At 44.1% G+C, this 25428-nt stretch overlaps 1 protein-coding gene across 3 annotated transcripts in view; it reads right to left on the bottom strand.

The window, feature by feature from the left end:
* The window catches only part of SLC4A8 (solute carrier family 4 member 8), a 79855-nt gene extending 56678 nt beyond the window's left edge, over window positions 1-23177 (bottom strand). For all 3 annotated transcript variants that reach the window (XM_030322635.1, XM_030322636.1, XM_032593973.1), the window contains exons 1-2: window positions 23011-23177; window positions 8735-8816 (exon numbers count right to left, since the gene is read on the bottom strand). In XM_030322635.1, coding sequence (XP_030178495.1) covers window positions 8735-8816; window positions 23011-23055 — 127 coding nt within the window. In that variant the 5' untranslated portion in view covers window positions 23056-23177. The remainder of the gene's footprint in view (window positions 1-8734; window positions 8817-23010) is intronic.
* Window positions 23178-25428: the final 2251 nt, after the last annotated feature.

Here is a 25428-nt window from a genome sequence, read left to right as displayed (position 1 = left end):
CTCATGGATGGTCCAGGGTCCCTTAGCTCCTGTACCCCTGCCCTCCCTTGCTCATTTGCACTCCTCTGACTATGCTTCTCCATCCCTTCCACAATCCCCCAAAGGAAAAATCCCTAGGTTTTGGTCTTGGGCCCTTCCCTTTTTCTATTGGCATCTACTCTCACGATTTGAAAGTTTACTTCTTCAAACAACACCCAAATCTTTATCTATGGCAGTTCAATACATCCCAAAGCAAACCCATGATCCTCCACTTCAAGTCAGGCTCATACCCATTTCTTCCATGTTTCTGTTCATGGCATCACCATTCTCTCCACTTTCCAGGCCTGAAACCTCAGAGCTATTGCCCACGCCCCTCAGTGTTACATCCTCCAGATTAGGGGTGTCAAGACTTTCTCTCCTCCCACTTTGACAACAGCAGGAGTCTCCTTCCTCCTCCCATATCGATTCATTACTACAAATGAGTCTTCCTGAAGCACTGCTCTGATCACAGCTCACTTCTGTGCAGCCAGGACCCTCAGGCCCCAGTCTCCTTTCTAGTCGTTTCTTTACTAGGACAAATCGTGCATTCACTAGGAAAAGAAAGGGAAGGGGCTTCTAAAAGAACTGAGTGATCAGCTCAAGAGAGACTCAAGTGGAAATCCCACACACGGTCACCTCATTTAAACATTCTGAAGGTGGGGGGTGCAGGTCTAGAGATGTACCCCTTCTGCATCCACCCCAGACACCCTGTCTCCTCTCCATAGCCTCAGATGCTTACACCTGCCACCATCTCACGTTCTTTACCTGAACCAACCTGCTATTCCACAAATGTGCCAATGCCTTCCAGACACGGACTTGGCTCACCTGCACAAGATTCACAGCAAACGCACCTTCCTTCCTTCCTGCTATTATTCCTGATCTCCCCAATCAGATGTGCTGTCTCCTCCTTCTAAATGCCCAGAGCCCTTGGCTAACATTCTCTCATGCACTTATTTTATGCCTTGAACTAGAATTAATACCGCCCACTATTCATCTGCAGGCTTCTCGAGGTCCCAGGTCAGACTTTCTTCCTCTTGGAATCCCTCACATAACAAAGCACAGTGTTTTACAGATGGCCATTGCTGCACAAATGTACAGAAAATGGAACGTCTCTTAAGAGCCTCTCTCGGGAAGATAACTTCTCAGGAGTCCAAAATCTAACCTAAGAGGGCCTCTAATCTGAAAGGAGCCACAAAAGGAATGTGTCACCAAAGTGAATGTGTTTAGGGTAGAAGAAAGACTCACCAAAGCATGAGAGGATTGAGAAGGTCCAAGCCAACCTGAGAATGTAAAGCTTAATCCAGGAAGACTTCCTGGATAGGGGAACTTTATGGAAAGAGTTACCAACTCTTCATCTTCTTTCCATAGCAATGGGGTTTCCTAAGACTGCACTCAACTTCTTTAGGGGTTCCTCAGTAAGTGCTCTCCACTTCCAAGTGGAGTTAACATGCCTTTGAGTGCAGCTCTAACAGTCCTTTCTCTATGTCTCCCTCCTTTTCTTTAACCTCTCCTGCCTTCCAAATTCCAAAGTGATAAAGAAAAATAAAAAGAAACAGGATTATATATACATCTTCTCTATCCATTCATCTCTGGATGGACACTTGGATTGCTTCCATATCTTAGTTCTTGTAAATAATGCTATAATAAGCATAGGGGTGCATATATCTTTTTGAATTAGTGTTTGCATTTTCTTTGGGTAAATACCCAGTAGTGGAATTACTGGATCATACGGTAATCCTATTTTTAATTTTGGGGGGAAGAAACCTCCATACTGTTTTCCACAGTGGCTATACCAATTTACATACAAACGATGGAATATTGCTCAGTCATAAAAAAGAATGAAATCTTGCCATTTGCAACAACATGGATGGACCTAAAGGGTATATAATGCTAAGTGAAGTAAATCAGACAGAGCAAGGTAAACACCATATGATTTCATTCCTGTGCGGAATTTAAGAAACAGAACAAACGAACAAAGAAGAAAGAGACCAAACACAGAGAACTTAAATACACTTAAGAACTTAATACATAAATACTTAAATACTCTCTCTTAAATACAGAGAACAAACTAGTGTTTGCCAAAGGGGAGGTGGTGGTGCAGGTGAAGGAGATGATGGAGATTAAGGATCACACCTATCATGATGAGCACTGAGTACTGTACAGAATTGTTGAATCATTACATTGTGTACCTGAAACTAATGTAACACTGTATGTTAACTATACTTCAAGAACAAAAGGAACAGTACTGGAGGGAAAGCTGATGAGAGATTTATTTGAATGCTGAGAGGCAGGAGGATAAAATATTTAGTATCCAGTGGAATCACACCTCCCATCCTCATCCTGTCTCAGGGCAATCCTGTGTTGACTCATGCACATCTCAGGACATTTCTGACAGGCAGATCTCCGAACATAGTGTAGTCACCTCATAACTTTATTGAAATAAAAATACAGAGCCAGAAGAAGTCGTCTGCTAAGATGTGGGATTCCAAACCTCTGACATTGTCAGTGAAAACTATAAAATGTGAAAATGACTAAGTTGAATGCCATCTCAATAAAATACCATCTGTTAACTAATAATGTTCCATTATAGTATGTTAATTAGTTCCCCGTAGTATACCGCTGAGACCGACCTGGGCTGGAGTCACATAACTGTTCCAGGTCCTGTTCCAAGGGCTGGGGATACAACAGCAAAAAGCACAAGGTCCCTGTCCTCAAGACACAGATTCTAGTTAGGGGAGACAGACACCATGAAAACAACATATTATTTCAAGTATTGATAATTATCCCAAGTAAAAACATGCTGAAGGGTTTGGGGTAGAGGGTAGGATGAAGAAGAGAGATTGTAGCTAAGATGATCACAGGCGACATCTGAGTGATGAGGAGAGGCCATGAGAAGAGCAGTCCAGGACAAGGCAAGATCAAGTGCATAGGCTCTACAGTGGGAATGTGCGAATTCCAAAGCCAAAGTAGGGCCAGTAGGGCCAGAGCAAGAGGAAAGAGGAAAGAAGAGGAGGAGGAAAAGGTCAGAGAGGCAGGCAGGGACAGATCATGAAGAACCCATGGGCAGTGAAAAGCATAATTAGATCCCAGAGAACCACTTCAACCAGCCCCTAAAATAGTGACCTAGGGGGTTGCCTGGCTGGCTCCGTCAGTAGAGTGTGCAACTCTTAATCGCAGGGTCATGAGCTTCAGCCTCATGTTGGGTGTTGAGAGTGCTTAAAAATAAAATCTTCAAAAAAAAATTTTTTACAAGAATAAAAAATAAAATAGTGACCTATGTGTTGTAAAACTGTGTCCAGGTCAAGCTTGGCTTGCGTGAAGAAAAGCCTCACCGAGGGGTGACTCTCAGTCCTTCAACAGAGGCATCCCAACCATTAGCTTCCTTTCCCAGTAATTCCCCCAGAGGATTATTGGGCAGGCTAGGACCCCCACTTCTCCTTAAGCACATTCTAAATACTTCCACTGGGGGCTTTTGTTGGTATATTGCTAGTACTATGTAATTTTAAGTACATTCTAAATAGGAATTGAGGGGCAGTGTTTAGGTGTTAGAACCTGTTTTATCAGATCTCATTTTCTCGGCGAATTTGCTGTCATTATTAAAGTAAAACAAAGAGGTTGGATCAAATGACTTCTCATGTCCAGTCCAGGGTCTACGTCCAAACTAGGAAAGGCTCAGGCAAGGTCGTTTTTGGAGAAGCCAAGATGGTTCACTTGTTCCCACTCTTCTTACTTGTTGCTGCAAAAAGGCACTCCAGCAGAGTCTCAGTAAATGTTGAGCGACTGATGCATGGTTTTGCTTGGTATCCAAAATTCCCACTAGGCAAGTCTGAGGATAGTGGGGAAGACACCCTTCAGATGCCTTTGGCGCCTCTGTAGGAAGGTAAAGCTTAAATCTTAGGGAAGGAAGACTCTTCTTTCTCTAAGAATTTTTTTGGTCCGATCAGTTCTCACAAACATTAACCAACCACAGTGCCTACCTTTTGAAAACGCCAGAGACAGGCGGAAATGAAAACAAGCCCCAGCAGGGGTCAGAGCTAAGAAGGGCCAAGCGGCTGTCAGAAAATCAGGCCTCAGTTTCTAGGCTGAGGACTCTGAAACAGGGGCTTCGATTTTCTGGGTGAGATCAGCAGAGGTGAAGACAAACAAATGGACACTAGGAAATGAACACAGAGTCAATAAAATCTAGTCCATTTAACCGGACTCTGGCAGTCTGGTGACTTCACTAAACGAATCCTATGGTCAGTTTGCTGACCATTCAACTGCTTTCCCATCCACAGTCTTCTTCCCGCTACCTACCTACCAACTCACCCAGACTCCACCTTCTAAATCTACTCTTTGGGGGCTACTTTTTTTTTTTATGGTGGTTTAAATTTATTTTTGAGAGAGAGAGAGAGAGAGAGAGGCACACACACACACACACACACACACACACACACACACACACACACAGAATCCGAAGCAGGCTCCAGGCTCTGAGCTGTCAGCACAGAGCCTGATGCGGGGCTCAAACCCACGAACCGCGAGATCATGATCCGAGCCGAAGTCACATGCTCAACTGACTAAGCCACCCAGGTGCAAAGGGAGCTATCTGTACGCAAATACAAGTATTCGTTTGAAAGACTTATGGGAAAGGTGTGACATTAGTGTGTTTATTTTTTATTTTTTATTTGTTTATTTTCAAGTTAGTTAACGTACAGTGTAGTCTTGGCTTCAAGAGTAATGCCCGTCGCCCACTTAATCAACCTCCCCTCCAACAAGCCCAAAATAAGTACGTATACACGTACAGAGAGTAACCATCAGTGGACTGGCGCTGCATCGTGTGGAGCAGGACAGAAGTCACAGCTGTGACCTACCTTGCGGATGGAGACCAGGCCTACCAACACAGAGGGCATGTCATACACACTGTTTAGCCAGTGCCCACGCAGAACTCATTAGCACATACAGAAGACTGTTCCACCCCCTGGGCTAGAGGATGACTCAAAGTCAATAACCACAGGGGGGAATCTAACATGCGAAGCAGATGCAAGCCTTTTTTTTTTTTTTTTTAATTTATAAATAGGATCAAAAGGCTCCTACCTCTGTTACAAACTTATTAGAGGACACTAAACCTGTTCTAGGATCCTTAAGTCCAATACTGAATCAGGAATAATGATCCGCCAGGAAAAATGGAAAAAGCCATTATTCCTGTAACTAAAGCAATGTTCCGTGTCCCTCTGGGGGCGGGACAGTCCACTGGAGCACATCATGGACGACTACTGCTCTTCATTGAGTTTATCTTTGGAAATCCGTTCCAATATTTGGTTTGGACTCTTCTTGTATATAAAAAGAATCAATGTCATGGTTTAATGTGCCTTCTCCTACTAATGGAATTAGCTTACGCCAAAAGACGCACACTTCCAAAGTCTGTAGCGACGTCCCAAGACTAAATCTCTGAAGTAATTCTGAAAAAGGGCGAGGGAATGATTTATGTGATGTGGAGCAGAAGGTAGAAAATTAAGGGGAAAGAAGACCCAGAGATTAATCTGCAGCCACAGAACCCTGTATCACGGCATACACATTGAAGTGGAACACAATTTACTTCTGTCTTCTATCAAAGTGGGACTGACTTTATTTCATGCCTTCAAGATGACAGCACTCAAGTGCAGCCTGAGTCCTAGGGCCTCCGTCACAGTCAGTCAGGGCAGAGCCTACAGCATGAGCAAGCCTATAGCAGACCCCGGCTCCCTCTCCCGAGCTGCTCGAGAGCCACATCAGGCCTGAGAAGTGGGCACCATTTGTCCTCCATTTGCCAACAGTGTTTGATTTAAAAAGTGCTAACAGGGCACCTGGCTGGCTCAGTCGGCTGAGTGTCCAACTCTTTGTTTCAGCTCAGCTCACGGTCTCACAGTTCGTGAGTTCAGGCCCCGTGTCGGGCTCTGCACTGCGGAGCCTGCCTGGGATCCCCTCTCTCCCTCTCTCTCCCTGCACCTCCCCCGCATGCACGCACACTCTCTCTCTCAAAATAAAAACAAATAAACTTTTTTAAAAAGTGCTAAGATAAGATTCTAGTTTTCAAAAAGCTCTATGTATAAAGGACCATTTCCCAAGACACTATCCCTTAGAAATGACGTGATAGATAGCTTTCTTTTAGAGCAAAATGGTGAGTGCATAAGGAATAGATGATGTCGTCTGGAGAAGATGCTCCCACTGCCAATTACTCAGCTGACCTCTGTGAGTGGAACCCGGTCCTCAGGATCCAAGGGGATTTGCTCATGTTTATTATTCTACTCCCAGGCAGACAAGAGTGTTCATCAACGGTTACCTCCTTGCTGAGGGCAAAGGTCTGGTGAGCGCAGACAGCTGAACAGAGAACAACAGTGCTCTCACGGTGCAGTGAGAGGGTAGAGAGGCAACAGGATTATCAGGGCTGAGGGAGGGGTGAGGCAACGAGAGAAATTCCCTATGATGTTTACACCATATAAAAATGTGTATGTGACGGAGCAAGACGTCGAGGCTGGGGGGCTCGTGCTGAGTACTGTCCTTCCTTGCATTAATGCTGAGTGCTGGCCTCCCTCGCAGGCCGTGTGCTGGAATAGAAAGGGCAGAATTCCAGCCCAGTCTCACCCGCCATGAGGCTAAATGACCCTGAGCAGTTTCTCCACCTGTAAAATAGGGATGATACCTACCCACCGGGGCTGCTGTGAAGATGAAAAAGACAACGGGTACAAAGTGCCTCATCAAATGCCTAACACATGAGGGCCACTCAACACATGTCAGCCTCTCACCTCCACACCCTCCCCTTCTCCACTTTCTCCCGGTCGCTGAAACCCACATTGGCTCTTCTTCCATCTGGTCAAAAATAACTTAGAAAACTTGACCTTGATATGTCCAACCTCCACTGACCTCCAGGAGCCACCCACATAAGTTCTCATGGTAAGAAACCCAGAGGCTGAGTCAGCCTCTACAGCTCTCACTCTCCCCATCCAGAGGACAAGTTTTCTCTGAGGATTACACAACTTTGATGAAAAAAAAAAAAAAAAAAAGTCACGGGAACAAGCAGTACAGAGAGAACATTTTACATGCTGTCTCAGTCATTAGAAAGTTGCTGTATCATAGTCTTCCACATTGCAGGGGACGCTGCAGAGACTTAACAAAGGTTTTTGAGCCAAATGTGGGTTCTCATTAAAGCTATACTGGACACAAGCCTTTCTCTAATAAAACCGAACATCACCACTTATCAGGAAACCAGGTCCTAAGGGAAAAAGAAAAATGGAAGGGCACTACCAATGGTCATGTGGGGATCTAGGGGTGGGACAGGAAAAAAAAAGAGCCTTAATAAGGTAAAGTAGACAGAGCAGATCAATAAAAACCCCTCTCCTTTCCCTTGCACTTGAGTTGGTTTTTTTTTTTAAGTTTATTTATTTATTTTGAGTGAGAGAGACAGAGAGTATGTGTGTGTTCTCGAGCCAGCGTGCATGTGAGCTGGGGAGGGGCAGTGAGAGAGGGAGAGAGAGAATCCCAAGCAGGCTCTATGCTGTCAGATGTGGGGCTCCATCTCATGAACTGTGAGATCGTGACCTGAGCCAAAATCAAGGGCCCTACGCTTAACTGCCTGAGCCACCCAGGCGCCCCTCAACTGGGCTTTTTTTTTTTTTTGATGCCTGTTTATTTTCAGAGAGAGAGAGGGGAGGGGAGGGGCAGAGAGAGAGGCAGAGAGAGAATCCCAAGCAGACTCTGCATTGTCAGTACAAAGCCCGGTGCAGGGCTCGAACCCGCAAACCATGAGATCATGACCTGAGCCAAAACCAAACGGGACACTTCCTTGACTGAGCCACCCAGGCGTCCCCACTTGGGTTTTTTTAAATACAGTTCTGTGCTGTGAATTAGAGAATAGGGGTGTATATCTTCTCTTGTCTTATTTAGATAAAAACAGCAGGCAGAAATGGGTATCATTAGAATGGGAAACATTGGAGATGGGACAAAAACAGGGTTTTATAACCAAGCTGAATTTTTAAAACTATCCATATTTTATTTTCTTGTACAAACTGTGTACATGTTTACATTTATATTTGTGGGCAATTGCCAGGAATTGACAAGCTGACCCGAGTCCTTCACAGTCTCAAGAAGAGATCACTTGTTAATATTTCTATCGGACTTAACAGTGCTCAAAGCGCTGTCTCACATGTTATTAGAACCTAATAGTAAGGTATTAATATCCCTACTTTTAAAATGGAATTATAATTAACATACAGTTAATTATACAGTTAACATACATGTGCACAACATGACGATTTAGCGATTCTGTGCATTACTCCGTGCTCATCATGGTAAGTGCAGTCACCATCTGTCACCAAACAACATTATTACAATATTTATTGTCAATTGTCACTTACAATATTATTGACTACATCTCCGTACTTTTCATCTCCATGACTTATTTATTTTATAACCGGAAGTTTGTACTTCTTAGTCCCCTTTATCTATTTCATCCATCCCCACTCCACCCACCTCCCCTCTGGCAACCACCAGTTTGTTCTCTGTATTAATATCCCTAGTTTTATTTAACAGATGAGGACATTGAGGCTAAGGGAAATTGAGTGATTTTCCCCCAAGGTCTGACAGGTAGTGAGAAAAGAGTCAGCGGGCTCAAACGCAGATCTCCTGATGGCAAAATTCTCCTCCCACACCAGGCTGCCTCTCATTTATTTTCCCCACCACAAAGAAGGGCAGTTCTTACCTTCCAACTCTTCTTTCTCATAGTGAATGTTAAGAATTGTACTGGTCCCACCCTGATCCACCACGGCTTCTTCATCTGGTCTCTGTTGAAATATAAATACGTAGCCATAGTAATAAGCATATGTTCATTCAGACATCCACTTAAGTAGCACATGTATGCCAGACCCTTTTTGCAACCCTTGGGGGAGAAAACACAATGGTTTACATACGTTTTTCATTTGAACCTCACAATAACTTTGAGATGCAAAAATGACAGCCATTCTCAGGGGTGCCTGGGCAGCTCAGTCGATTAAGTAACCGACTTCAGCTCAGGTCATGATCTCACAGTTTGTGAGTTCGAGCCCCGCGTCGGGCTCTGTGATGACAGCTCAGAGCCTGGAGCCTGCTTCAGATTCCGTGTCTCCCTCTCTCTCTGCCCCTCCTCCGCTCTTACTCTGTCTCTGTCTCTCAAAAATAAATAAATGTTAAAAAAAAATTTTTTTTAATGACAGCCATTCTCTTTCTCATTTTATAAATGAACAGCCGGAGACTTAGAGAGGATTAAGTAATTATTGCCCAAGGGCACAAATGTGGTAAAAGGCAGAGGTGGGATGAACTCTGGTCTTGTGACTGCAGATATCACACCTTTTCTACCTCCCCACAAATGCAAGTGCATAGCATGTCTGCATTTTGCAAGCGGTGTCAACCACATGTTTTTTTTTTTTTTTTTTAGTGTCGACTTATCTCCTTGATCTCTCTTCAGTATTTGAGCCTGTTGTCCTTGAAATTCTCCATCCTGCTCCTTTGATCAAGTCTCCCCTGTCTCATTCTAAGGCTCGTCTTCTTCCTCTAACCATAAATCCCAAGCAAGAGCGCTCTACCTTTGGTTTCCCTCACTTGAGTCTTCCAATTTCAACTACAGCCTGAGACTGTTGACTCAGTATTTGACAAACCATTGGGATGTTGACCACAAGACCCACGTTGTCTAAAACCAAACTGATCTTCTTTCCAAAACAAGCACCCTGTGCTCATTTACTTACACTTACCCATGGCAGGACTGTTTCTTAGTCCACATTTGAAATTTCAAATGCATTTATTTATCCATTCCACGTGTATTAAGTGCCTATTATATGCCTTCAGGGAGATAGCTTCCTTTTCTTATCAGGTCCTCCTGTGCAATTGCTCTCAAATCTACTCTCATCTCTCATCTACTCTATGCCACACTCCTGTGCCCTTCAGTCATACTGGACATGTTTTCAGTTCTGGAACCAGACTCACTTTCTTCCTTGAGTGTTGCTCCCTCGGTCTAGAACTATCATCCTCTCCCTGCTAGCCCCACCTCCTACCACCAGCGGCCAATACTTACTCATCATCCCACAGATCTCAGCCTCAATGCACTTCCTTGGAAGGCTTCCCTCATCTGAACCAAGTGAGGTCCCCCCATTTATAAGCCCTCATTGCACACTGCGCTTCTCTGTAATGACATGTCTCTGCTCCTTGAGGGAGGAACCCTGTCTGCCTTCCTCACCACTGTTCCTCCAACACCCTACACAGACTTTTCACAGAGTAGGCGCTCAATAATTCTTTGTTAAAATCATGACTATAATGGCACCTACCTTATCAAGACCCTGAACTATTTATTTTTTATTTTATTTTATTTTATTTTATTTTTTTAATATATGAAATTTATTGTCAAATTGGTTTCCATACAACACCCAGTGCTCATCCCAAAAGGTGCCCTCCTCAATACCCATCACCCACCCTCCCCTTATTTTTTTTTTTAATCTTAACTGATTTTCCTGTCAGTCTATTTCTCTGATCAAACCTGCAGCTCCAGCCAAGTTCACTGATCCCATGGGCACTCTGCATGTTCCCACTTTCACGCCTTTGCTCACATGTCCTGCATCTAACGTTCCCCCACCCCCCCAACTCTCCATCAAATCCTTATCATCTTCCAGATCCTGCTCAAATTTCCAGCTTACTGTTCTAACACTTTTTCAAGTTATCATCTATGTCCTCAAATGAGGCAACTCTGAATATAAAGCAATCCATTTCCCCGATAAGAAGATTCAAAAAAGTTCTTGAGGGCAACTTGAATAGACTAACTTCTAGGGAAGTAGATGAAAGTCAAATGTCTACATATATATGTATTTTTTTTTCGCTGCCCCCCACCCCGCCCCGCCTGTGCCTCATAGGATTCTCTCTTTCCCTTTCTCTCAGCCTCTCACTCACTTGTACCCTCTCTCTCTCGAAAATAAATAAACTTAAAAAAAAGAGAGAGAGAGTCTGGGTTTTTTGTTTATTCATTTGTTTCTTAAATTCCACAGATGAGTGAGATTATATGGTATTCTTTTCTCTGACTGATGTATTTCACTCAGCACTATACTTCCTAGATCTATCCACATTGTTGCAAACAGCAAGATTTCATTCTTTTTTATGACTAAGTAATATTCCAGTGTGTGTGTGTGTGTGTGTGTGTGTGTGTGTGTATACACCATGTCTTCTTTATCCATTCATCTATCGATGGACACTTGGATTGCTTCCAATACTTATAGTGTTTTACTTACGAATTTAGTTTATAGACATTTAAAATTTCATATTATTACTATCATGGAATAATCTCCAAGATAGAATATTAAGTTTAAAAAGCAACGTAGAGAAAACTGTTTGCTGTTTGCTAACTTTTATCAGAGAAAGGTTGTTGGGATGGCTCAGTCAGTGGAGCATGAGATTCTTGATCTCAGGGTTGTGAGTTCAAACCCCACATGGGGCATAGAGCTTACTTAAAAAAAATTATATATAAAAAAAGAAAGGGTGTTAGAACATAAGCATCTGCTTATACTTAAAAACCTATAAAGGAAGAATAAGTCATGAAAAAAATTTTAGGAAATAAATTCCTGTTGTTTATTTATTTATTTATTCTTTTTTTATTTTTTGAGAGAGAGAGAGCATGAGTGAGCAAGGGGCAGAGAGAGAGGGAGAGAGAGAGAATCCAATGAGGGGCAGAGAAAGGAAAAAGAGAGAGAATCCTGAAGTGGGGCACAAGCTCATCTGATGTGGGGCTTGAACTCACGAACCCATGAGACTATAACCTGAGCTGAAGTTGGATGCTTAACCAACTGAGCCACCCAGCTGCCCCACCATGAAAAAAAGTTTTAAAGAGTTACCCATAGAGGAGTGAGGGAATAGGTTAGAGGAGAAAAGGACAGAAAATTAGACTTCTTTGAAAATACCTTATTTTGTAAATATCTTAACATAATTTTATTTTTTTAATATTTACTTTTTGGGAGCGTGCACATGGGGGAGGGGCAGAGAGAGGGGGACAGAAGATCCCAAGCAGGCTCTGCACTGACAGGCTGACAGCAGCAAGCCAGATGCAGGGCTTGAACTCGCCAACCACAAGGTCATGACCTGAGCCAAAGGCCGACACTCAACCGACTGAGCCACCCAGGTGCCCCAATATCTCACATAATTTTAAAACAACTAAAAATTTTAAAAGCAATTCCCAGAAATGAAAAATCAAATGAAAGCAAATGCCAAATTGATGGCATAACTATTCCAAGAGATATTATTCCAAGTAACTGTAAAATACAATAAGCTGCCTGAACATCCTCAGTGGTATATACCCTAAGACAAAAAGAGTTTAAGAATATCTTAAACTACCGTTCAGTTATCTGTTGGTGGGAGTGTTGGTGCTATCACTCTGAGGCTGTTGTGCATTGTGAGATAAACATATTCGTGATCATGTCAACTTGTTCTGTCACTCTCAATGTCATTGAGAACTGGCATTCTCAGCAGGGGTAAAAGGAAATACGGTCTTAGGACAGAAGTTAAGTAAAAACCATTCAGTCCTGATTTTGAATTGGATGGGTCAACAAGAATATAGAATACATTTTTATCTTTAAATGTTTTTAAATTTATAAATTTACATTTCCTAGCTCCGTCCACTCAAAAGCCCTAGAAAAAATGATCAGCCAGTAGCAATGAGTATCCTTAGCACCCAGACTGTGGTCTCTTAAAATACCATTGTCTACTAAAAGGCACTCACAGACCACTAGGGAGTCAACTTAAAGAGATCCCTTGCCTTTTAGGATAATTTGAGCATCAGTAAGAGTAGTAACTGCAACGGATTGAATAGATCAGATATGTTAAAATCTATGAGTTCACAATGTCACTTTAAAAATTAATTGGTGGGGCGCCTGGGTGGCTCAGTTGGTTGAGCGTCAGACTTTGGCTCAGGTCATGATCTCACAGTCCGTGGGTTCGAGCCCTGCGTCAGGCTGTGTGCTGACAGCTCAGAGCCTGGAGCCTGCTTCAGATTCTGTGTCTCCCTCTCTCTCTGACTGTTCCCCGCTCATGCTCTGTCTCTCTCTGTCTCAAAAATGGATAAACGTTAAAAAATACATAAAAAATAAAAATTAATTGGTCACCATTGGAGAAGAATGCTAACAAACCAACCCATTATTTTCGAAACTGTTAAAAATGTATCCTAGCTTTCCTATATAAATTGTGCCATAGAGTAGTACCATAGAAGAGATGAGAGAAGTTTCCTATTATAGAAAAGAATAAACGAAAAAGGAATGTTAGAATTAGGACATCACCATTTCTCAATCCCTAGTGGATTGCATTGATTTTCAACAGCCACTAACATCACAAGGAGAGACAACCAGATATTATATGCCTCCTAATGGGAGACTATATCACCACCCATTAGGTAATCTTAACAAATAAATTGTCCCTGAATCTGATCAAGCCTCTAAATCGAAATACCAATTTACTGAAAATACAGTGAAACAGAGTTCCACGGAAAAACACCAGCATGAGAATACAATCAGCAAAATTATAAAGCTATAGAACAAATCCTCTCCCTCCTCCTACCCCTTTTTTAAAACAAACAATTGCAAGAAGAGAAAGACAGGGACAGAGAAAGAAAGTAAACCAGTAGTTTAAAAGAGATTGGTTTAAAAACCAATCTCAATGTGCAGACTTTATTTGAATCCTGATTCAAACAAACAAATAATTTTTTAGCTATTTTTTAAATGATTTTTTTGAGACAATTGCCAATTTGAATATTGACGAGATCTTTTATGATAGTAAAGAAATTGCTATTTTTTCTTTAGGTGATACTATGCTTATTTTTTAAAGAATTTTTATCTTTTTTTTTGTGGAAGTGTTGAATTGCTGTATTGTATACCTGAAACTAACTGTACGGAAATTAAAATAATTTTAAAAATTTAATTGAAAAAATAACTCTTATCTTTGAGTGATACATAAATATTTACTGAATACTAAATATTTCAATAAAACTGAAAGATTACAGATATGTAAAATAATATATTAACTTAGAAATATTAATTTTTCACATTTTATAATTAGTTAAAATTATTAAAAAACCTTCTAATACATCTTTAACATCAATGTCTTCCCCACCACCATAGGCACTTTGGGTCAATTTTCCAAAGCTTGTCAGTTTCACTTCTATCTAAGCTCTAAAAACTCTCATGTAAAGATCTTTCTAAGGAATAACTTTTAGGTGGATAAACTTGCCTTTATTTTAGATTTGTCCTTTGTTTATCTAGCTTACCTTTTAGATCATGGATTTCTTGATGGTACCAGCCACAATTTGCCATCTTTATATTCTTAGAGCCCAATACAGTAGCTTACCACTGTAAGTAGTTTGCACGCTTGTAAGTTCCAGAAGTGGGGGTGCTGTCCCTATGTCCACCACTATGTACCTAGCAGCTAGTATAATGTCTGGTATGTGGTAAGTATCTAAAAATTGTGATGAGGGGCGCCTGGGTGGCTCAGTCGGTTGAGCCGCCGACTTCAGCTCAGGTCGTGATCTCGCAGTGCATGAGTTCAAGCCCCGCGTCGGGCTCTGTGCTGACAGCTCAGAGCCTGGAGCCTGTTTCAGATTCTGTGTCTCCCTCTCTCTGACCCTCCCCCGTTCATGCTCTGTCTCTCTCTGTCTCAAAAATAAATAAACGTTAAAAAAATATATAAATAAATAAAATAAAAATTGTGATGAATAAATACTAGTTTTCTGAACTCTTTATCTACCCTATGATCATATATTTTCTCATAAAACTTCATATATATGAATAATTTTTCGTATTGGCTTCCCCGCAGGTTTGTAATATCCAAAGGACAGGGACCAATTGGTAACAATGCTTAGCACTGTCCACAGATACCTGATTACATAGAACACAGCAGGAATCTAGAGGAAGGAGGGGAGGGTGGCATAATTGATTTTATGACTCTAAGAACTATAAAAGCAAAATATGGAGAGCAAGGTCAATCACCTGAAATATTCAGGTTGAAAAATCGACTTGTTTCCGTAATTTAGATTGGTTAACCACAGCCTACATTCACTGAATAATTGTTCATCCACTTTCTTTGTCTTGCCAAAGAAAACAGAGCCACTGTCAAACACCATTAGCCAAAGCATTTGAAATGTCAGGCTTGAATGTGAATGTGTGGACCTCATTTGGATCCTGGTTCAAGTAAACCAACTATTTAAAAAATTAAAAGGCACTCCTAAATTAATTTTTTTTATCTTTTATTTTTTAATGTTTATTTATTTTTGAGAGACAGAGAGAGACAGAGATAGAGTGGGGGGGGGGGGGGGGGGACAGAGAGAGAGGGAGACACAGAATCTGAAGCAGGCTCCAGGCTCTGAGCTGTCAGCACAGAGCCCAACACAGGGCTCAAACCCACGAACCGCAAGATCATGCCTGAGCCGAAGTCAGATGTTTAACTGATCGAGCCACCCAGGCACCCCTGGCACTCATAAATTTAAACAACTACATGGACATTTGATTGTATTAAGGAGTTAACTGTTAATTAAAAAAAATAATAACAATATTGTGACATGGTAGTGATACCATAAAAAGAAAGTCCTTAATCTTTAGTGATACATACTAAAGGTTTTTTTTAAGCTTATTTATTTTGAGAGAGAGAGAGCAAACATGGGAGGGGCAGAGAGAGAGGGAGAGAGAGAATCCCAAGCAGGCTCCATGCTGTCAGCACAGAGCCTGTTGCAGGGCTCTATCCCATGAACCAGGAGATCATGACCTGAGTCGAAACCAAGAGTCAGACACTTACCCGACTGAGCCACCCACGCGCCCCATACTGAAGTTTTTACTGATGAAATAATATGATGTCTGGGATTTGGAGAGTGTGTGGGGACATAATGAAACAACATAGGTGTGTGTTCATTGCTGAAGCCAGGTCATGGGTACATAGCAAGTCACTTTTACAAGTCTTTCTACTTCGTTGTCTGCTTGAAATGTTCCACAAATTTCAAGTACTGTGTATACAAAGTTTGTTTAAAATCATAAAAAAAAAGTAAAGAATATCAAGTCTCACTGGTCTGTGCTTGTTACAGATTCCTCACCAGTTGGCTATTATGTCCTCTGATACCACCATTATTTATGGCAGAGAGGATTTCTTATCCATAGATTTCCAGGGTTCCCATGAATGAACTTCAGAGGATTATGTGTGAGTGTACATTTTTCTTAAGAGGGTCCATAACATTCACCAGATTCTCAGGGAAGCTTGTGACTCAGAAAAGATTAAAATCATGAGAACCACGTTATATAAGTGTGGGAGAAAAAGGAAAGAAGGGAGGAGGGAAAGGAGAGTGAACTAGAGAAAAGGCAATGTTTCTAAGTCTCCTCTTTTCTGTCCTTCCTCCTAGCTCACTGACAATGACCCACTATGTAAATGTGAATTGATTTGGGTGCCTACCTCAAGGACTAGATAAGATAAAAAGAACTAAGGGGGTTAAATACACATTAAAACATTGAAATTTCAAGGCACATCTTGTTATGAGCCTTGAAAAATGAATGAACTATACCTGAGTAGCAGACCAGATTCTTACTTACAGTTAATGGACAAATTAAAAGGCAGGGTCAGGGCTGAGTCTTACATAATGGCTCCAGCTCCTGGAAGCAGCCTTGGAGGCTGCAGGGGAGGGGGAAGGTGGCAGGCAGTGGAGTCCATTTGGAGCCCTCTCTCTGACTCGTGCCCCCTGCAGCGCCACTCCGGACCTGTGGGGTGGTGGACCTGCCCAACTCAACTGCCCCTCCATGCCTGCAGTCAGTCTCCGACTTTTCACTTCCAGAGACCCCTGTCATCTTTTTTCCTAAAGATCCGATGTTTTCAGACATGGTGTATGACATCCTTCCACCCCTCCACCCTCCCATCCTTACCCCCAACAAAAAAGAGTCAAGCAGTTATTGAGTTCTGACACATTTAACCATTTTTAAAACAGCAAATACAGAAGTGACTTCCAGGGTTTCTGATCAGCAAATTGAGTTGACACAGTGAGTATCAGGAACAAACATTTATTGAGCACTTCCTATACGCCTAGCATTGTGCCTTACATATGTATATTACCCCACTTAATCCTCACAACAGTCTTAAAATCAAGGCTAAGTAAGATCACACAAGAGGTAAGTGGGATGGGAGGAACTCAAACTCAAGCCTCTCTGTATTCTTACAATTAACATTACACGCTATCATTGCCAAAAGCAAAGAACCCAGTCATTTCAGAGAGCTCAAGTCACCCAATCATGCATTCATGTCCACAGTTCAAGATCTACATTATTGCCATCTTAAACCCATAGTGTGTCAGAACCTTGTACTTCAAACTTGTACTTTGCCCTTTTACTGACCAGACTTCCAAGAGTTCTCCATCTCATTTCCTTTCTCTTTAGCCAGCAAAGTCTCTGAATTCTGGTCCCTTAGACACCCTGTCAGTGAATCTGGCCCACAGATGCCCATGAATTTGACTTCCTCACTGAATTCAGACTGCTATAGCGAGGGGGGAAAAAAAAAGGTTCCGCAAGGACTCGTGCAGCCGTTCCGGACCTCCTCTCAGTGGCCATGAGCTCCTAAATACCCATGAGCTTCCTATTCTGACTCTTCAGCAACCTGCTAGGGCCTCAAATTTCAAAGTAGCTATGGTTTCTAAGTGATTCTTTTATTGAGCCCCACCTAGAGTAACTCCTGTTCTGTATTAAGATTGCTAGTTAGTACATTGTGGTAGGCAGAATAATGGTCCCCCAGTTAAGGTTACTGACGGAAGTAATGTTGCTAATCAGATGAACTTAAAATAAGGAGATTATCCTGGATTATCTGGTGGGCTCTATGCAATCACAAGAATCCCTAAAGAGCTGGGGGGGGGGGGGGAGCGGCGGCAGAAGACTTGAGTCAGAGAAAGAGATGTGATACCAAAAGTAGGGTTTGAGACACCCTATGCTGGCGGCTTGGAGTGGAGGAAAGGAACTAGAAGCCAAGGAAACAAGGTAGCCTTTAAAAGCTGCAGAAATCAAGGAAACAGATTCTTCCTCAGAGCCTCCAGAAAGAAGCACAGCCTTGCCAACACTTCGATTTTAGCCCAGTGAGAGCTGCATTGGACTTGTGAAGTAGAGAACTGAAAGATAATCAATTTGTGTTGTTTTAAGCCACTAAATTTGTGGTAATTTGCTATGGCAGCAATAGAAACTAATACACACATTAGGGTTCCCTAACTACCAAGACCAGAGTAAACTTATCACTTACTACCTTACAGGGAACAACCAACCTCCCCATTATCTAAGATTTGTTGCCGTAACCTGGCAGCACATCTAGAATAAACACGGTTGCTTTCTGTGTCCTAATGATTACTAACTACTATGGCAGTCTTGACTGAGAGCCCCGGCTACCCTGCCAAGGCAAACTATGAGCTAAGGCAATTATCCACAAATTTTGAAGGAAGTAAATTTGCAGCCTGCATTGTCCCCCAGACTACCTCAGTTCTCTGTTTGTCAGGACCGCCCACCCCTCCCCTACCGAAGCTCCCCAGCAGAGCTGGGAAAGCCAGGTACAGAGAATGTTCGGTTTTCCCCACTCCCTCCTAGGAAAGGAACACCTCCCGTCAGTAGGGAGGGGGCGGGGCCATACGGATTTGTACACTGCAATGTAGTGAGAGGCGAAACCGCTATGGCTGATGTTTTTATTCAACAACATTCAGCAGGTGTTGACTGGGCTCCGACACGTGCCAGTCATTGGGCGCTAGCATTCAGCCTCTGTCACTCTTTAGAGGAGTTTTTTCAGGTCTACCATAAGGTACGGAATGTGACTGTCTTCTCATCGGCCACCCTTCCCAATCATCACCCATTTCCCAGGGCTCGCTATGCTGAAGATTTCTGCAAAGCTTTCCATTCTGAGCAGGCCTGATTCACATAAAAACCTTGGTGAATACCCAAACTCACTTGCTCCCCGCTCCGTCACTTACACCGTCCCTGAACCTCCCTGCAGTTCCCAGAACCACTTGGCTGGAGTGCTGATGGTTCCAACCACTCCGGCCTTCTCCTCCAGTACTCCTTTCTGCTCAGTTCTGAAAGTGCTGATCAGGAGGACTCAGAAGATACAAGATGTCCTCAGTTCCAGTCCAAACTAGGGGCTCTCCCTAGAGCTTTCTGCTCTTTTTTTTTTTTTAACGTTTATTTATTATTGACAGACAGACAGATATAGAGCATGAGCATGGGAGGCACAGAGAGAGGAGGAGACACAGAATCTGAAGCAGGCTCCGGGCTCCGAGCTGTCAGCACAGAGCCCAACGCGGGGCTCCAACTCACAAACTGTGAGACCATGACCTGAGCTGAAGTCAGACGCTCAATTGACTGAGCCACTCAGGCGCCCCTGCCCTTCTTCCTCCCTTACTACCTAACCCCTTTAAGAGTTCACTGACTCCTAAAATTTCAATAACCACCTCCAGAGATCCCATCAAAATTCAGAAAGGCAGGCCTTCGTTAACTCATCCTAAATTACAGCCTCCTAGCTGGCCTCCCTCAGTGCAGTCTCTTCCCACTCCAATGTAACCTTTGTATACCTTGCCACATATATCTTCCCAAACAGTTATTAAGTGCTCGCTGCAAGCCAGGCATTGGTGTAGGTGTCAAAGACCAAGCTACAGTAATGCAGAGTGATTAAAGGCACATACTTCGGAGACAGTAATAGCCCTTGGTGGGTGCTGTGAGCAGAGAAGACTGAGTGATGAATTCTGAGAGTGATAAAGAGCCAGATCCTGAAAGCTAAATGGGATATTCTAGGTGAAGAGGAGGGGAAGGATTTCCCAGCTGGAACACCTGAGTAAAGGCACAGCCGCACACAAGGGACAGCTTTTGTGTAAGCAAGCATGGGCACCTGATGTTCCGTGCTAACCCCAAGACCGCAAGCTCCTGAAGGAGAAGCACATTGACTTTGGATACAGGAAAGGCATTCATTCACTGATGCAACTGAGCGCCTATCTTATACCAGGAACTGTGCTATATGGCAAGATTTTCCGCCTGGTCCTTGCCCCCGTCAAGCTTCTCTCCAAAAAAGAAAATATAGAAATCAAACAAGAACACGTCAGACAAGTCATAAGTGCTATTAAGAACATAAAACAGGATCATATGAAAGACAGTGACTGGGGAGGTCAGGGAAAGCCGCTCTGAGGAGGTAATATTAGAATTAAGTCCCATAAAACCCTGGATAGAATCATGTCCTAGGCAGAGAAAACAACAAGAGCAAAAGTCCTCAAGTATGAAGGAGCTTGCCATATTGAAGAAACAGAAAGAAAGCCAGTGCAGGGGTGCATGGTGAGAGAATGGGGGAGAGGCAGTCAGAAAGGGTGGACAAGTCCCTGAGCACATTAAAGTTTGGTAGGCCATGATAAGGAGATTGGATTTTACTCTAAAATGCACTGGGGAGCCACTGAAGGGTTTCAAGATGGGATCAGGCATGGTTTGTGTTTTTGAAAGCTCTCTCTGGCTGCCATGTGGAAAGTGGACTATAGAAGGGCAAGAGAAAAAGCAGAGGGAAGTGTAGGAGGCTAGTGCAATAGTCCAAACCAGAAAAAACAGCCTAGACTTGTGATATTTAGATGTGATGCCTAGAATCTCTTTACAGCAAGTTGCACAATCCCTTTCTTTGCAAGGTCCGTTCCGCCCACCCCACCCCCCACAGCCTAGTTGGCACATAGGAGGCTTCATTGGCAATTTTCAATCAGTTGACTTTTTGTCCCCCAAATCACCCTACTTCCTTTCCCCCTCCTGTCCTCCTTTCTTTTCCTCCCTATATCTCAAGTATCCATTTGCCCATCACCTGACCCAGCCTTCATGAGGTCCTACTGTTCCTACTCTATTCCTTTTTGTCTCCTCACCCCACTGATCATGAAAGTTACATGAACTAGATGTAAAGGAGATAATTATTTTCTGTGCGACCCCAGAAGCACTCAGGAATTATCAATTTCACAAAGCACTAACAGAAGCTTGTGGGTTATTATGATCTCGACAATACGACTGGTACACATTCTGCATGTTAAGCACACTGTCTCCTCACACTCTTTCCAGCCTATTCTATTCTCCCCACTGCAGCCAGAGAAATCTTTCAACAGGAAAATCTGATCATGATTTCATTGGCGCTTGCTCTCTCACCCCCCCCACTCACTCTATGCACTTGCTCGAGCGTTCTCTCTCTCTCTCTCTCTCGCTCTCGCTCTCGCTCTTGCTTTCTCCTTCCCCTCCCTGCTTAAACCCCTTCAGTGGCTTCCCCTCGCTGCTTAAATAAATACCAACTTTCTCAGGACGGGCTATAATGGCTCTGTGTTTTGACCCCAGAGTATATCCCACACCATTCCCCTCATTGCTCTGTGGCTCCAGCCACGCTGACCTTCTTTCAGGCCCTCTAACTAGCCAGATGTGTTCCCTTTCTGCTATTCTCTTTGTTTCCAAGGTCCTTTGATCTCCCTCTTCCCTCAGTTGATACTTATTCTTTAGATCTCTAATTTTCTTCCTTAGCAAAATCTTCTCTCGTCTGAGACCAAGGCTGGAAACACTGAGAGACTGCCTCTCTGTCTTTGAAAACACTTATCACAGTTCATAATAATACACATGTGTGGTTATTTGATTTAAACATGGTTATTTCTCCCCACCCTCCAAGACAGGAAGCTCCAAGGGGACAAGAACATCGCATAGTTTTGCTCATCACTGTATCCCCACCACATAGATTGAGTACGCTTTTAGGCCTTAGGGGGATCAGATATGGAAAGATTTTCCAAAATCTTAGATGTGGTTCCTTTTTTGATGGAGCAAGCAAAGAGGGAATCATGGATCGTCTAGAGGCAAACTAGTACCAGGAAGAAGAGGAGAGTCCATGCCTGATGCCTATTTTGGTACAAACTCAGAATGTTTCCCCTGCCTCCTTACAGAAACCATCCCTGACATCAACATGGCACTTGTTTCCAAGACTTACCATCCTTCCTAAGAAGGCCCATCATCATCGCCACAGCCCCCCCACTTCAGACTTGCCCCCCGCCTTCAATCTCTCTTTCCAGAGCAGTAACAACCACCTGACGGTACAGGAAAGGGGAGAGTGAGAATTCAGTGAGCTACCACTCTCTTACTGGTTGTCACACAATAGACATTTGACAAATAGCACCTCATTCAGTCCTCAAAACGACACTGTGAAAGCAAAGCAGGTATTCTCATTCGCATTTTACTAGATGGAGATACTGAGGTTCAAGGAGGCAAGTGACTTACTCAAGGTCACAAAGCCAGCGCAAGGCAGATGTAGGATTTGAGCCTGCAGTCTCTGACACCTAGCCCGATGATTTTCCTTACATTTGCCACCCCAACAGTTGAGCTGTGGCTTACTTAAGCCTGGTTTCCTCATTCCCTTAAATAAACACCTGTTCCTGACCTCTCAACACTTCCCCAGCCCATTCCCCCTTCCCCTGCCAGAAGTTGTCAGCTGTCTGCCCAATGGGATGGCGAGGCTCATAAAGCTGGCCACACTAATGGGGTCTGGCCCCAGCCTCCAGCCTTTCCAGCTCTTTCTCTGAGCTGCTGAGGAACCAGAAGTCTCCAGAAACAACACAAAGAGGAGACCTGCCCCACCGGAGCGAGGTCCCTGGCCACCCTTTCTCCCACGTTCCAACAGGACACCGCCAGGCCAGAAGCCAGCCTCTCTCCCAAGAGGGAGTACCCGAGGCGAACAGAGGTCACCGCTCGCCGCCGTCAGGGTTCCTCTGCCGGCCTCGCAAGGGATGCGGCAGTGATCCGCCGGCTCCCAGGTTCGGCCCAAGGTCACCCTCTCGCAGCCCCGGCCCGATCCCCAAACGCCCGGAGCGCCCCCTGGTGTCCCGGGCCGGCCTCCCCTCGCCCTCAGGGAGTGGCCTGCGGAGCCCGGCTCGGGGGCAGAGGCAGGGAGGGTGGGCAGAGGATGAGGAGGCTGAGCCCCGGGGAGGGGCGGGAGGCGGGGCCCTACCTGATAGCTGAGGACGCCGTCCGGCTCGTTACTCCCGGCCGGCATGGCGGAACCCAGCTAGGTCTCGCCCGCGGGCTCCAGGCCGAGCGTCAGCAGCCCGTGCGCTCCGCTCGGCTCTGAGCCGATCGCCCGAGCGGCGACCCCTACCCCGGAGCCAACGGTCAACCATCAACCGCCGCCGCCTCCATTGCCACCGGCCCGCGAGGCCTCGCCGCAGCCAATCAGCGTGCGGCCTGTGCGGCCAATCAGCGCGCGGAGCACGGGAGGACGCTGTCCGGCGGTACCCTGGGCTACCGCGAGGAGGAGGAGGAGGGAGGGAGCCCGGGGAGGCTACCGCTCCCGGCCCGGTTGCCTTGGAAACCGCCTCCCTCCCTTCAGGGGCCTCTAGGCTTAAAGGTCCTTCCAACCGCTTGCTAGAAATCGAAAATCTCATGCTTCTGTTTGCGGCTGCACCTGACCCTTGAAAACGGAGAAAGTTTCTGTCTAATTCTGATGTTATTCCTTAGGTAAGGGTTCTTAAATTCTGGGGAAGCATCCCTTGGAATTGAAGAAGGAAGTAACTGACGATGAGGGGAAAGGCCCTTCTCAAATTACTTGTCAATCTCTGAACTAGTGGCCAGATAGACGAAAGAGCATTAAAGAGAAGCGGGCAGGCAGTGATCCGACCCCCCTCCACAGACTCCGTACGACCTAGGTCTTCTCCGTGGGTCTTAGGTTGGCAAGGAAAAAAGCACAGAGTTGAGCTCAGGCTGATGGTTGAAATAATTCCACAAAAACGCTTCCAACTTTTCCGAGAAATGATGTAAGACAAATTATGATTTAACAACAGAACTACTGATCTAAGGCAAGGTTAGAAAACCGTAAGTAATGCATTCAATTTGATTTGGGCTTGAAAGAAAAGAGGCTGGCTATAATCCGACCAACCCTCTGTCCCCAAGAGGAGGAAAGGAGTCTCTGCTTTACACGCACTATAACATCAGACTGTAGGTGAATCCATATTATCAGAGAGGAGGAAAAAAGGTTGCAAATAATCCTTAGCCCCGAAAGAAACTCCATCTGGAGAACATAGTCGGGTCCATGTTAAAGTTTCAACCCCTGCATACCACACCTTGCATTGGCCCTAAAATTTGAAACAAGGTTGTGCTTCAGTGTCCCTGGGGCAGAACCATATTTCTGATCTCCTGTATAAGCCCCTGGTCCTGTTTCTGAGCCTTAGCATTCATTGCCACAGTCTCTATCTCTTCACTAATCCTGTCTTGAATTTGGAATTCACCCCCCTCCCCGCCCATTTTTGCCCATCAAAATCTTAAGCATCCTTCAAAGTCAATCTCAAAGGCCACCTCTTCCAAGAAACCTTTCTTTATCCCACTCTCTCCAACACTTCTTAGAGATGTCATCTCTCCCTTCTGTGAATCCTCATAGCATTCCATACATTTCTTCTATCAGTTACCATGCTGTGGTTAGTTAAGTACTTTATTTTTTAATTTATTTTTGAGAGACAGAGACAGAGACAAAGTGTGAGTGAGGGAGGGGCACAGAGAGAGGGGAGACACAGAATCTGAAGCCGGCTCCAGGCTCTGAGCTGTCAGTACAGAGCCTGATGCGGGGCTCGAACCCACCAACCGTGAGATCATGACCTGAGCTGAAGTTGGACGCTTAACCGACTGAGCCACCCAGGTGCCCCCAGTTAAGTACTTTAGTATATGTTGACTTTAACTCACAATAATATTGTAAGTATTTTGAAGATAGTAATTATTTTTATGTCCTTCTATACTCCACGGAGTCTCAAAGAAGGCTAGACATACAGAAAGTAGTTAACAAATATACATGCTTTTAATTCAATTTTTCGGATTCTGTGTCTCCCTCTCTCTCTGCCCCTCCCCTGCTCACGCTCTGTCTCTCTCTGTCTCTCAAAAATAAATAAATGTTAAAAAATTTTTCACAAAAATAAGAGTAATAGGAGTAATGTCGACAACAAAGGTAATAAACAGTCAGAAAAGAAAATGATCGGGGCGCCTGGGTGGCTCAGTCGGTTAAGCGTCCGACTTCGGCTCAGGTCATGATCTCGTGGTCTGTGAGTTCAAGCCCCGCATCAGGCTCTGTGCTGACTGTTCAGAGCTTGGAGCCTGTTTCAGATTCTGTGTCTCCCTCTTTCTCTGACCCTCCCCCGTTCATGCTCTGTCTCTCTCTGTCTCAAAAATAAAAAAACGTTAAAAAAATTTTTTTTAAATAAAAAAAAAAAAAGAAAAGAAAATGATCTTTATGACTTGGGACACTTCAGGAACATGACACAGAGGACATGGGTTACAGCTAAATCTGCAAATAATTGAGCCAAGGTAAGGAGAGCAAGTATCTCAGCTACTGGGAAAAGGCTTAATAACAGGAATGTACGTGGCCCATTCAGAGTAGCCATGATTT

The sequence above is a fragment of the Lynx canadensis genome, chromosome B4 (genome assembly GCF_007474595.2).
Source record: "Lynx canadensis isolate LIC74 chromosome B4, mLynCan4.pri.v2, whole genome shotgun sequence".
Classification (NCBI taxonomy): Eukaryota; Metazoa; Chordata; class Mammalia; order Carnivora; family Felidae; genus Lynx; species Lynx canadensis.
This window is presented reverse-complemented; position numbering and strand designations above follow the sequence as displayed.